The sequence below is a fragment of the Oryctolagus cuniculus genome, chromosome 10 (assembly GCF_051225735.1).
Source record: "Oryctolagus cuniculus isolate XC-2025 breed Fujian yellow rabbit chromosome 10, ASM5122573v1, whole genome shotgun sequence".
Lineage (NCBI taxonomy): Eukaryota > Metazoa > Chordata > Mammalia > Lagomorpha > Leporidae > Oryctolagus > Oryctolagus cuniculus.
Window position 1 is genome coordinate 16,438,345 of NC_142876.1, and position 13,996 is coordinate 16,452,340.

Genomic DNA, 13,996 nt, shown 5'->3' on the forward strand with positions numbered 1-13,996 from the left:
AATTTGCATTCTTAACTTTGGTAGGTAGTAATTTAATATAGTTTAGGTAAATTATATGGACAGTGTCTTCCAAGTCTAAGGGTAGTTAATGCCTAGGGGTGTTATTCCAGATAGGATATGTAAGGGAATAGTGAAGTAGGAGTAATCAATAAAAAAAGTATTTTCATAATGATAAAAATTGATTTTAATGCTGCTGATAAATCCAACTGTATTTTACAACTTGAAAAATATCCTATGTTGCTTTAGTTTAATAGTCCATTTACCTTAATAAACAGAAAGTATCATAGAAAGATTTAAATATGATGGAAATTAAGATTTACAAGGGAATTTGAGTAACCAAACTTATTACAGAATAACATTTAAGGAACCAATAAGGCTAGAAAACATTCTTAAATATGTCAAAGCTAAATTTCTGCCCCATCACACAGTACACAACTAGGTACCATCAAATATCAGAATAATACAGTATGCAAATCTTTTTCATGAAAAATAATCCCTTTTCCTTTTCCATATGAAATCTAACTAATCAACAGAAGCATTTGTTGACATACCTCAAACATTCTAGCAGCAGTACACCTCACAAGTGCTGATGTATGGACAACACCATACCACAAAACAGTTAACAGTAACTCATGGTAGGCTGGATTTGCACTGGAATAAAAACATAAATGTTAAAATTGAGAGCTACAGTGCTTTACTGGTGAACCAACAAACACTATATATAAGGAATATTAATGATAAAAATACTGACAGAACTGAAATTACTTTCCATGGTTTAATAGGTCACAGCTAAGACTTTTTTTAAAAAAGGAAGTCACCTTATAAAAACCACAAACCATATTCAGAAGTCACACTTTTAGCTTCTCTAAGCATGTGCAATTGTAGTAGCTATTTCAATTCTTTGGATTAGCATGCAAGTTAAAATTATAAATTGTTCTATGACGAAAAAAGAAAAAACACTGGACTGAGATATGTAAGTTATAACCTCTGTGGGTCTTAGCTTCTCTATCTGTCAAAACAAGGGAAGCAGTATATGTCCTACTTATGTCACGTAGTGGTTGTAGGAACAAATAAAATCAATTCAGTCCATCTACATGGAAGAGTGTGTTGGCTATGAAGTCTATCCAGATGTAAGATGGTATTATTAATGAATGCATGAGCCTGTTTTCAGTAAAGACTGAGATAAAACTACTTTAGTAGTCAGATAATGTAATTAAGAGCAAGACAAAGCAAATCAAATAGAATGGAAAAAGGAGCCTAAGGAGCTGCCTTTCAATTGGAAAGCTTATTTCCTGCAAATTGGTACTTGACTGTATTTTACCAACTGCTTCAAACAGATTGTTTGCACCTTTACCCCATTCTGTAAATTATAATGTACTGATTACAAAATATTAAGAATGTATACATAAGCAAAATCAGAGTACAACCCAAAAAACAAAAATCTCAAGTTGCAAAACCAATAATTAATCTTTATGCCAATCATTTGAGACTTAAAATATGTACTCTAAAAATTGAGTTTAAAAACATTATATGCCTCATTTTGGTCATAAATCTTGTATTAGTTTTTCTCCAATTGTTGAAGCATATGATAGTTTCCTCCCACCACCCTTTTTGGTGTGTCCTCTATGCTGCTCTAATCTGGACGAGTGGCTCCTTTGGTTTGCTGTAAAACTATTATAATGGGACTTCCCAATGCCATCATCCTGGGGCTTCCCTTCCTTGCTTGGTTCTTAGTTTTCTAAATAGTTTATCTTCCCTCTTATATGATTTTTAAAAAACTATAAACTATAAGCTATTGTTTTTTACCCCAATTCCACAAAAGAAGCCTTCAGACTATCAAGAGGAGCATGAGATAATGAAAGCAGGGTCATTACATCTTCTAAGAATCCAACTAACAGTTTTCGGTCTTCTTCCTACAGAGGAAAAATACTGATAATGAATTTCCAAGCAATCATGTAGAACTAAATACCATAATCATCTATCTATAATTAGAAAGTGTTACCAAATAAGGGGAAATATTCTAATTTGGAAACTATTGTTAATTAAAGATATTTATGTATGAAGCATATCTATTATCATAATGGTGTGAGGAGACAGACTATCTTAATGTTTTTTTTTAGACCGTGCTGTCCACTAGCCACTACTAGTGTCTAGTAGCCACTAGACACATATGGTGATTTTAATTTAAATGAAAAACAGGAAAAGATTCAGTTCTTTGGTCATACTACCAACAGTTCAAAGGCTTAATAGACACTATTGTGTCTACTATGTGGCTAGTACCTTCCTTATTATTAGACACTGTATCACTGCAGGAAGTTTTATTGAATGGTTCTACTTTAGAACACTAAAAGGTGCAATCTTTTATTAAAATTTACATTACAAATGTAATTCTCACGAATTTTGACTCTATACAGTTAAATGTGAACTACTAAAATAATAATCTCACTAACAGATGAAAATTTACTTTTAAGAAATGACCTTTATAATATCCTAATAGTAAAAGTCATAGTAAAAGTAAGTCATGCTTGCTTAGTCTGTGTTCTTAAAAGAAACACTCTCACACCTTGAATAAGATAATTTTCACTGAAAATCTGTACTGTAGATGAAAAACTTTCTTCAATAACTCATTATTACTTACAAAATCAGATAATATTTTTCTTTTTTAAAGCAATATTAGTAAGTATGTTAGAAAAAGCAAACCTGCTAAAAATTAGGAGAGTTTAAAAAATAACCTTGTATGTTAAATTAAGTGGAATCTGTAAGGGAAGGGCAATCTGACATTCCACCAGGAATATATACACAATAAATTAAAGTCAAGTTGTCATTTAGGAACATAGGCAGTCAATAACAAATAGTTCTGAATACATCAACAGATTCGTGAAGACTGGATTATTACCTATCATTTTTTTTGTAGTCAGGTTAGTTTACAATGATGTAGCCATAAAAGATGGGGAAAAGTAACAATTAAAATGAAAAAAGGAAGGATAAAGCAGTAGTAAAACATGACTGTCTACTTAGGGAAATGGATAGACAGTGACGAACCAACATGACACCAAACTGGAATAGAGATTTCTACACTATGCTTAGTTGTCCACTATGTCACACACAGATATAACTTTGGAAAATAAACTGTAAATCTGTCAACAGCCTGAGTAAAGTAAGAGGAAACATACTTCTAAATGAGCATGGATTCTTCTGATTTTTGAAAAATTGTTATAAATCCTCTGCTTTCTGAAATCTCAAAACAAATAATTCTGCTTATATGTTTGAGTCAAGGTAGATTTTGTTTAACTAAACACAAAGGGCTGTGGTTTATCCTAACAAAAATTTTTGTATAGTAAGAAAAATATTAACTGTTGGTATATGCTTCCTAAAATAAGTAACAATGGCCACCTGTGATTGCTAACTCAACATTCTGTAACAAACTGAATAGTTCTTAACTCTTAAAAGGTATAAATAATATACTTGGACTTCACAGTGACTCAAAAGACAGGTTCTTAGTGATTTATTTAGCAAATCTATTCTGAGGCCCTACTGTGAGTCTAACTTTAAATCTGGTACATTATTATCCTTTACAATCCTACTTATGGTCCAAATGAAAACATTAACAATGCTTCAAAAGGATTTAAAAAAAAGAAAAATACAGACATGACATTTGGTTTTATGTCAGAATATCTTCTAAAATTAAAGAGAGAGGAGAATGGTATGCATTCCATTGTGCTTACTGATACGCTAAGACTTAATATCATTGATCTCCATAAATTTTATTTATTTATTTATTTATTTATTTATTTATTTTTTGACAGGCAGAGTGGACAAAGAGAGAGACAGAGAGAAAGGTCTTCCTTTGCCGTTGGTTCACCCTCCAATGGCTGCCACTGCTGGCGCACTGCAGCCTGCGCACCGCGCTGATCTGATGGCAGGAGCCAAGTACTTATCCTGGTCTCCTATGGGGTGCAGGGCCCAAGGACTTGGGCCATCCTCCACTGTACTCCTGGGCCACAGCAGAGAGCTGGCCTGGAAGAGGGGCAACCGGGACAGAATCCGGCGCCCCGATTGGGACTAGAACCTGGTGTGCAGGCGCCGCAAGGCGGAGGATTAGCCTAGTGAGCCGCGGCGCTGGCGATCTCCAAAAATTTAATAATTGGAACAATCTATTTATGTTACATGACTTAAAATATTCTATACACAGAGATTCTGTGTGTATCCAGATTAAGATGAAGTCTTAGAAATTAGTGTTGAAAAGTTTAAAAGAATACCGTGCTACTTGAACAGAACTGGAGCTTCTGGTGCAAGCTATCATACCGTAGAACTGTATTTTAATTATACAATTTGATTCAAATCTGGTAAGAAGAGTGCAATAAATATGAATTGCTGTACTTTGAATTCAAATGGTAAAAGAAAAGTCAGGTATTAGTGAGTGAAAATTCAGGAACTCCTTCAATCTCACTTTCTAATTTCTAAAAGTTATTTATGTTGAGTGCTTATTTCCGCCTTATTGATGGTAATATCTCACATGCATATGCCCAGAGACATTCATGATATTTACTTAAAATAATGTTAAATAGAGTATGACAGTTTGTTACACTGATGACCACCAGTGTACCATACCTCCTGGTTTATACCTTGGCTAGTATGTTCTTTACTTCTGAATCTAGGCTGGGCCAGAGACTTATTTAACGAACAAACCACAGTAGAAATGATAATGTGCTAATTCCAGGTGTAAACAGATTCTGTTTTTGCATTCTTGGGTCATGTTATAATGATTCTGGCTCTGCTGTTCCAGAGGCCACGTGGGGAGAATGAAGCCCTGACCCTTCCTGGAGACTCCTGAGACTCCATTAACTGAAGAGTCTAATGCAGCAACATGAGTGATTACCAGAAAGATCAGCCGTAAAGACGTCACTTGAGCAAAGTCCAGATTGCAGAATCATGAGCAAATAAAGCAGTTGTAAGAAGTCACTATGTTTTGTGATAACTTATTATGCAGTAAAAATTAAGAAAATATGGTATTATTAAAAAGTACCTTACTTAAAATGATACAGTATTCTAGAGAATTTTGTAGCTTGCTTCACCTAGCTGCTCTGTTTGTCATTTATTACGAAAACCTTAATGAAAAACCAAGAACAAAATAAGTTCAATCTAACACTTCTAACAAAATCTCAAAGCATGCAATCTCTAAACTGATTTGCTCAACTAAGACTTTACCCAGGGCCCTGTTATTTAAAAATGACCTCCATTATACATTACTTATTGACTTTATAGGTAACACTTTTACTTATACACACATTAAGAAAATATAACATTAGGTATTTTTTTCCTTACCTGAATATAACATGTAAGGACTCCTGTTGCATAAATGGGAACTGTAGCTTTAGTGAGGACCCCGTTTCCTGCTGAAGAATCTAAAATCATTAAAATAATTTTTAAAGTCCAAGTGCCTTTTAAGTGTAAAGATAAAAGTCACAATGTAATAATATTTAAAATTATAACTGTTGACAAGTTTCTAAATAAATACTCATATTATTACTTTGGAAACTATTATGATTAAAAGACATTTCTATTGATTGTTATAAAATACAATTTAATGGTTCTTAACGCTATTATTATAAACATTTCTTAAAGGTGGGAAGGAACTTTAATAACCAAAATTGAGATATTACATTCCTATTTCCATAATCACAATCAGTGCTTTCTTCTGAGTTTCCCAAGTACCCACATAGGTAGGTTTTCCTAAAATCTTATGCTTACAATATTTTGTAGAATGTAAGGGCATTCCGTTAGGAGCAGATGTTTAAATATATGCATGTATCATTTAATCTGCTTCCAGATATGATTCTATCTACTTTCTTTTTTTTTTTTTTAAAGATTCATTTATTTATTTGAAAGGCAGAGTTACATAGAGGTAGAGGCAGAGAAAGAGAGGTCTTCCATCTGCTCGTTCACTCCCTAATTGGCTACAACGGCCGGAGCTGTGCCGATCTGAAGTCAGGAGCCAGGAGTTTCCTCCGGGTCTCCCATGTGTGCAGGGGCCCAAGGACTTGGGCCATCTTCTACTGCTTTCCCAGGCCATAGCAGAGAGCTGGATTGGAAGTTGAGCAGCTGGCACTCGAACCAGTGCCCATATGGGATGCTGACACTTCAGGCTATGCCACAGTGCTGGCCCCCGTCTACTTTCCAATATTAGCCTATTTACAGAGTTACCCTGTATCCTCAATAGCATTATGAGCCAGAACCCTGACTATTTTCCTTGGAGAGGAGTCAGGTTGAGGCAAACAGGGAGAAAGAGGGAAGGCATCCAACCACTGGTGTGTGCCCTGTGATTATTGTACAATAAAATTTTCTTACTTAGCACCTAAAGCCAGTTTCAAAAGATAGTTTCAGAGATAGTAATGAGATGATTTTCCAGCATTAAATACTCTGGTTTATCAATTGTTAGGCACTGCTTTAGGTGCTCTAGCCTTCCTTTTACATTCTCAAAACTTCTTTTTTACTACATTTCTATTTTCATATGGCTTTGCATTACTTTCAGAGGGTAGAACTCAGAGAAACTGAATTAATTAGTTATGTACTTAACTAATTGCCTTATAGGAATTTTTAGCAATAATTTTCACATTAATTCATATCTGAGGTCTGTTTATTCTCTTGGTAACAATTATCTTTTCTTAAGGGGATATCGATGTTAGCTGAGTATGACAATGGTAGTAAAGATGTAAATCTGAGGTTAGGAGCATAAGCTTAAGTACTGTTTATTATAGATTGTATCTAGAGGGGTTAATAATCGCTTCCTGTTTGAACAATGGAACATTCATAGCTAACTAATAATTCCCAACACCACCAGTTTCCAAAATGCTAAATTTTTTTGTTTACTCATTTACCATCAGAATAATGAATTAAAAACACATAATACTAATAATTAGGAATTCTAAACAACAAACATTTAAAAAGTTATGAAAAATAACCCTTTGGAAGCATTTGTCCCCACCCCTCTCCAAAAAATATCACTTAACAATCTTCTGGAATTCTGTATTATTCTTTGGACAGCCACAAGATAGAATTTTCTAGACCAGTAAAGTCAAATCACTACAGTGGGATTCAGGTAAGTATCTAGACATTCAAACCAACCAAATTCAAAAGTGGGGAGTGTGCCATACATTTTCCCTAACATTTCCGACAACTGATATCTAGCAAATAAGGAAATACACAAGGACATAATATCTATACATAAGAAAGCTCTTAGGCCAATGGTGCTATAACTGGGCTTCCTTAGATGAAATGAGGATGATCAGCAAGGGAGCTATAGTTGTCCATACAAATAGCAGTTTCTTTAAAATCTCATGTTTATTTTAGAAACATACGCCTTTCATTCTTTTCCATTATATTGGGCTAAACTTTGTTTTTTAAAAGATTTATTTATCTGTTTGAAAGGCAGAGCATTTCACTTAATCTTGTTGTCTTTGGGAAGTCAAGAAGAAATGTCATTCAACCTCCCACGTGTATGGAGGGAGAAGTGGCCAACCATAATCCCACAGCAAACTAGGGTTGGAGTAAAAGCCAGAAACCACACCTTCTGGCTTGATTTTAGGAAGCAGTGTGGTTCTGGGTAATGGTTTCTGATTTTTTTCTTTTTAAAGCTTTTTTAATTTATTTATTTGAAAGGCAGAATTAGAGAGGCAAAGGCAGAAGCAAAGAGAGAGAGAGAAAGACTTTCATCTACTGGTTTACTCCCTAAATGGTTGCAATAGCCAGAGCTGGGCGGATCCAAAGCCAGGAGCATCTTCTGATTAACTATGCATTAGATGCTGCTTATTTTGTAATTTTCAGTATCTTTAATCAACCACTTCAAATATCCAAAGGCAGAAGTGTTAAGTTTGAGAAACTCAGACTCAGGTCAGTTTGGTTTAATGAAGGTAGACAGTTACAATCAAATTGGAACACAGATTAATTTCACTATCCCTCATGGGAAGGATATCCGATGTGACACAGTTGTAAAAGCAAGAACTCCATATTATAAATTTTCTTTTTCAGTTGTAATTGTTAGCTAATTTAATCACATACACTGAATATAGTATTCTTCCTGATTAAGAGATTCAATTATTTTTAATAGTAGTAATGAACAAACTTACCAATGTTTTCTTCAGACAGTCTTAAAATCTCTTGGAACTGAGGCTTTACCTAAGCAATCCAAAGAAAAAAACCAAAACATCTTAACTTATTTTGCTTTATAGGTTATTAGTGGTCAGAAATATAATAATTACTTTTTAATTTTTTTAAAAGACTTACTTATTTGAAAGGCATAGTTACAGAGAGGGGGCGATAGAGAATCTTCCATCTGATGGTTCACATTCCAAATGGCTGCAACAGCCATGGCCGGGCCAGGCTGAAGCCAGGAGCCTGGAACTCCATCTGGGTCTCTCATGTGAGTGCAGGGGAAACTAGATCCTAAGGGATACATCCTGGACTCAAGCTGGCATGCCTATATGGGATGCTGGCAGTTCAGATGGAGGCTTAACCTGCTGTGCCACAATGCCGGCCCCAGAAAAGTAATAATTCTTAATTAAGAGGTTTAGGATAAAAGAATAGTTAAATTACTGAAAATAATACCTTTAAGAAAACAAAAACTGAAATGATTCAGGTTCACAAGTTATTTTTGGAATGGCTTTTGGTTTCTTTTATTAAAATAATTTCCAAGATGATTAAAATTAATGCATCCTAAAAACTTATGTTGGTGATTGATTATTTAGGTAGGTATTTTTATGATTAAAATTATTGGAGGGGCTGGCGTTTCGGCATAGGGGGGTTAAGCCTTTGCCTGTGATGTTAGCATCCCATATGGGCGCCAGTTCAAGTCCTAGCTGCTCCACTTCTGATACGGCTCCCTGCTAATGTGCCTAGGAAGGCAGCAGAAGATGGTCTAGAACCTTGGGCCCAAGCACTCACATGGGAGACCCAGAAAAAGCACTTGGCTCCTGGCTGCGGCCCAGCTCAGCCACAGCTATTGTGGCCATCTAGGGAGTGAACCAGCAGATGGAAGATCTCTATCCTTCCCCCTCTCTCTATGTAACTCTGTCTTTCAAATAAAATAAAAATACATCTTTAAAAAATTACTAGAAAAAAGCATTTGGCTATATTTAAGAGTAATGAAAAGGAAATTCCATTTTTTATTGATAGATACTCAGATTAATCTTTTATTATAACTCCTTAAAAATTTAAACATCAAAAACAGTTTTACTTTATATTTAAGCTAGAGCAAATGCTTGCCTCAATTTCTCATCATTAGTTATCATATATTTCAGACCTCTGAAGACAACCTTCTATTGTTAAGTTCTTAAGTATACTTGCACTGGATTTCCCCACTAAAAGACACATACATACAAAGACTACCTGTTTTAAAGATGTCAAACAATTTTTGTCAATGTTGATAACAGTAAAACCAAATTATATTTATTTAATAATTAGATGCTAGTGAAATGTGTAAGATGATCTTGTTTTTCCTACAATAGTATCAAGATCTTGTTTTTGTCCTCCTACTAGTAGGTAGGAATTATTTACATATTTAACTTATACTGAGATGAAGAACACAGTTAAAATATTAATCTAATGAATCATACTTATAGAACCAAAAGATACTGAAGCAACTTCTTCATTTTACATATGACATGCCAAGCCCAGGTACTATAACTTATTTATTAAAGGGAATAACATTAGTTGGCTGATAATAGGGTCGTATCCAAGTCTTCTGAATTTTATCTGTTTCACTTTATACACTGTTTTGTTTTAAATGTTTCCATAACTATAGATTTAATACTGAAGTACTGCAATAAAATGCTTACCTTTCAAGTGTCTTAACATTTGATTATAGAAACTATATCTTTTTATGTATTTATTAGGTCTCTAAAAAATTAGCTTAACAACAGGTTATGAAGACAAACAGATTAGTAGAATTGAAGAAACTGAGGTCTAAGAATACTATAATTTTAATATCTAAAGCTACAGAATAATCTGTTCTGGGCAATGTGATGCATGATTCTTCTGGTAGAGATTTAAATACATAGTGGACTGTGGCTTATTTCCCTATCTGATACTTCCTGTGCTGTAAATCTTTTGAGGTATCCACAATGAGAAAGCCTTATATACAAGTCTGGATACAACCTGAATTTAGGTTAAATCTTTATCTGAAAATCAACAAAGAATATCATCAACTACAGGTTTCTTTTACAATCATATTATCCTAAAATATTAAAACATAATTAGGATAATGGGGAGGCTCATACTTTTATTTGTAGTTTTAACACATTACATTTCTGTCTCTTGCATATAAGAAAACATGGAACACAAGTTTTTACCTTAGTATTTGTAAATATTTTGCCAAATGTCCGGCAAAGGCGCCAGAAAAATCTGGAGAATTCATGGACACAGGCAGTTGAAGTAACATTAATTTTGCCAACTATTTCTATAAGTTGTGGCAACCTGAATATGAAAGGAGAGAAAAATAGGCAGGGGATACATATAAATTACTGTTTCCTTGCCAATTTCTGAAACAATGCAAATCTAACAATTTTATCTGCTTTATTTTTTGAAAGCAAAGGATTGTTTGGAACCCTTTGAAAAAGTCTTAAGATTACATTCTACTGTATAAAACTTTCTTAAAACAAATTTTTACTGCCTGCATAAAATACACAGAAGCTTCAGAGTAGAGTTCTGAGTATGGAGTTAAGACACATCCATGGATATGATGCTTCATACAGGCAGCTTGGCTAACATGGCATCCATTTTCACTTCAAAAATTAGAAATCTGGATATAATTTAAAATCCATCACTGCTACAGAACAGACAGATGCTTTTGACATAATAGCAGTACCTTCTTCACAGATAAATTACTACATATCCTGTGGTGTGAATCTCTTCTACTAAGTTATTGACACGTATGATGCCAAGTTACATTTTTTTGACATTTAAAACATACGCATATTTTGTTCTTCAGTGCCAAGGATAAATATAATGAGCTACCAGTCATTCAACTGACTCAGGTGCACCAAGTAAACATGAAAGTGTTAACTTACAATTGATTGACAACCCATAGTAAACTCTCCCAGCCTGTTGTACCCTCGTGTTCCAGTTGGTAATCATAAAGCTGTAGTAGCACTGCCAATTGCTCACGACTTCCAATAATAGTAGACACATCTTGAAGAGGTGACATAGGCCGAGGAAACCTAGTCACTATAAGTAACAGAAGCCAAATAAATCACGTGGAAAACGGAAGTTTGGAAACTATTCTGTTAAAAGGAAATGGAGATCTTTCCCCTGATGCTTAATTAGGTTCTTATTGTGAACTTTTGATATAAAACTGAAGTATATCAACCAATTCATTGCTAGAAAAAAATGAAATTATTGCCAAATGTGAACAAGTCCAACAAATTTGAAAGTTAAGATTTTACAAGTGTAAAGTTAATAGATGAATACTGTAATGAGACGGCTTGCAAATGAATAATAAAATTTCATTTTGGTTAAATTAAAATTGGTCTAAAGATAAGACTCTTAGCTTGAATTTGGTTTTAGAAATGAAGACATACTTATAATTCCATGTCAGTTAAAAAAATGACAAAATATTTCCTTTAGGGAATAAGGAACTAATAGGCTAGTAGCAAGGAAAAAACTACTTAATGCCAGAGAATGACATAAGATACACTAAAAGCCTGAGACGAACAGGTTTATTTTATTTTTTTGTATTTCATTTCTAATATTAAGTGTTTTATTTAAAATTTTTGTAGCTTGATAAACATTAAATTAATACAAAATGTTAAAGGTAGTGATCAGTAAAATGACACAGAGTATACTATAGATATTATAATCAGGGTATCACGTTATTTACTTTAATTAGGTTCCAGGTTTCTAAGGGAATACTTTATGGATACCTATTAAGTAAGTAACGCATGCCAAGCGTTCATTAACTGCTGATCAGGAACTTCTAATATATATTTTAGGTAACTCCTATATAGAGGGAAACAGTTTCAAAAGAAACATAAGGAGGAAGCACTTTCTCAAGACATATTTTCAAATAACAGTGGAAATTACTCAAGAAGATTTGAAATAGCACCTAATTTCAAAAATGCTCAAAGACAAAATTAAGGTATTATTGTATTCCTAAGCTGTGTCAGGCATCTAACAATATATCAAGTACTGATAAAGGTTATCCCTTGCTATTTGAACTATCCTATTTGCTATCTCAATACAGAAAGAAGGAGAGAGGTAAAGAGAAAGAGTGATCGACTTTGGATAACACAGCATCCCTTGAAATCAAAGGTTTCTGCTCAAATTGTCATTATCCCCAACTCAAAAATCAAACAGATTTGGATAGTGAGATATTTATACTTTATATTTCTACATTGTATCTCAGCATATCTGACATAATTTCAAGCAAGGTTCTATTATCTTGGTGACAATGTGCTATACCATAATGGAATGAATGCTGTTCTTTCAAAAATACTGATAAATTACTGGAAAATAATGGAATAGTTAAAAGTAAAACATTGAGATGTACTGTAAAAAGAGTGGCATCCTAAGATTTAAAGCTAGATCCAATTGAAGAAAAACAATAAGCAATTCTGGGGCTATTTAGCTACTATAGATAAGCAACCAGAATGCTCTAGGAGCTTTAAAACATTATTCTACTTAACTGTGATTTAAAAAAAAATTATCTAACTACAATAGGTCCCCAGAATGTCATTTTAGTAAGCTGGCAAAACACTAGCATTTTTGTATCAATGAAATAACCACAATTATCCAGCAAAATAACAGCTATTACGAATCTTAAATGCATTTCCACCCAACCAGAAAGTAAGCTCTATGATGGCAGATTTTTTTGTGCATTTTATTTATGAGCAACAGTATCCCAAGAGTCTAAAACAGTGCCTGATGTCAATTATTAGTGAACAATGTGGAATAAATTAATAACAAAAATATTTGTGTGGGTTGTCATAATTTATGAGAAAACAAATCTGCATTTTTAGTAAGTACACTAAAATGTAAATACAGTATAATAACACTAACATTGATGGCTTTTGTTAAAAGTCAGGGGGTCAACTTAAATCAAAAAGAACAAAAATAAAAGATTATTGCTGATAAAAATAAAAACAATCAAAGAGGTCATATAAAGATTGGAGGGAATATGTTCAGGATTGTAAAGAAGCTGTTTGAAATTGTTCTGTCTAACCTGTAGCATGTTCCTGGCAATAGTTGACATTCATGGAATATAAATTGAGAAATTATAACACATATTATGGGTTGAACTGGGTTTCCTGTCCTAAATTCTTATGTTGAAGCCCTAACCAGTTATCTCATAATGTGAACTTATTTGGTTACAGGGTTGCAACAGATGCAGACAGATAAAGTGTAAGGAGTTGGGTGGGGCCCTAGGTCAATATGATTGACATCCTTATAAAAAGGGAAATTTGGACATAAAAGAGAATGCCATGTGAAGATAAAGACAGAGGTGGGAGTGATAGCATCTACAACTCAAAGGACACTAGACTGCCAACAAACCACAGAAGTTAGGGGAGAAACACAGAACAATTTTTTCCTCACAGTTTTCAGAAGGAACCTATTCTGCCAACATGTTGGTCTCAGACTTCCAACCTCCAGAACTGTGAGAAAATAAATGTGTAAGCCAGGCCGGCGCCGCGGCTCACTAGGCTAATCCTCCGCCTAGCGGCGCCGGCACACCGGGTTCTAGTCCCGGTTGGGGCGCCGGATTCTGTCCCGGTTGCCCCTCTTCCAGGCCAGCTCTCTGCTGTGGCCAGGGAGTGCAGTGGAGGATGGCCCAGGTGCTTGGGCCCTGCACCCCATGGGAGACCAGGAAAAGCACCTGGCTCCTGGCTCCTGCCATCGGATCAGCGCGGTGCGCCTGCCGCAGCGCGCTGGCCGCGGCGGCCATTGGAGGGTGAACCAACGGCAAAGGAAGACCTTTCTCTCTGTCTCTCTCTCTCACTGTCCACTC

At 34.6% G+C, this 13,996-nt stretch overlaps 1 protein-coding gene across 16 annotated transcripts in view; it reads right to left on the reverse strand.

Annotated features, from left to right (window-relative positions):
* RELCH (RAB11 binding and LisH domain, coiled-coil and HEAT repeat containing) overlaps positions 1–13,996 on the reverse strand; it is a 129,381-nt gene that overhangs the window by 31,859 nt on the left and 83,526 nt on the right. For 14 of the 16 annotated variants that reach the window (XR_011379300.2, XR_011379301.2, XR_016213901.1 and 11 more), the window contains 6 exons: positions 11,064–11,220; positions 10,347–10,470; positions 8,127–8,175; positions 5,326–5,405; positions 1,807–1,913; positions 552–651 (listed from right to left, as the gene is read on the reverse strand). Coding sequence is in view for 12 of the 16 variants with exons in the window: in XM_002713622.6 (XP_002713668.4) it covers positions 552–651; positions 1,807–1,913; positions 5,326–5,405; positions 8,127–8,175; positions 10,347–10,470; positions 11,064–11,220 (617 nt within the window). In the remaining 4 variants the exon portion in view is untranslated. The remainder of the gene's footprint in view (positions 1–551; positions 652–1,806; positions 1,914–5,325; positions 5,406–8,126; positions 8,176–10,346; positions 10,471–11,063; positions 11,221–13,996) is intronic. The other 2 variants (XM_008261433.5, XM_089305012.1) reach the window with 1 other exon arrangement.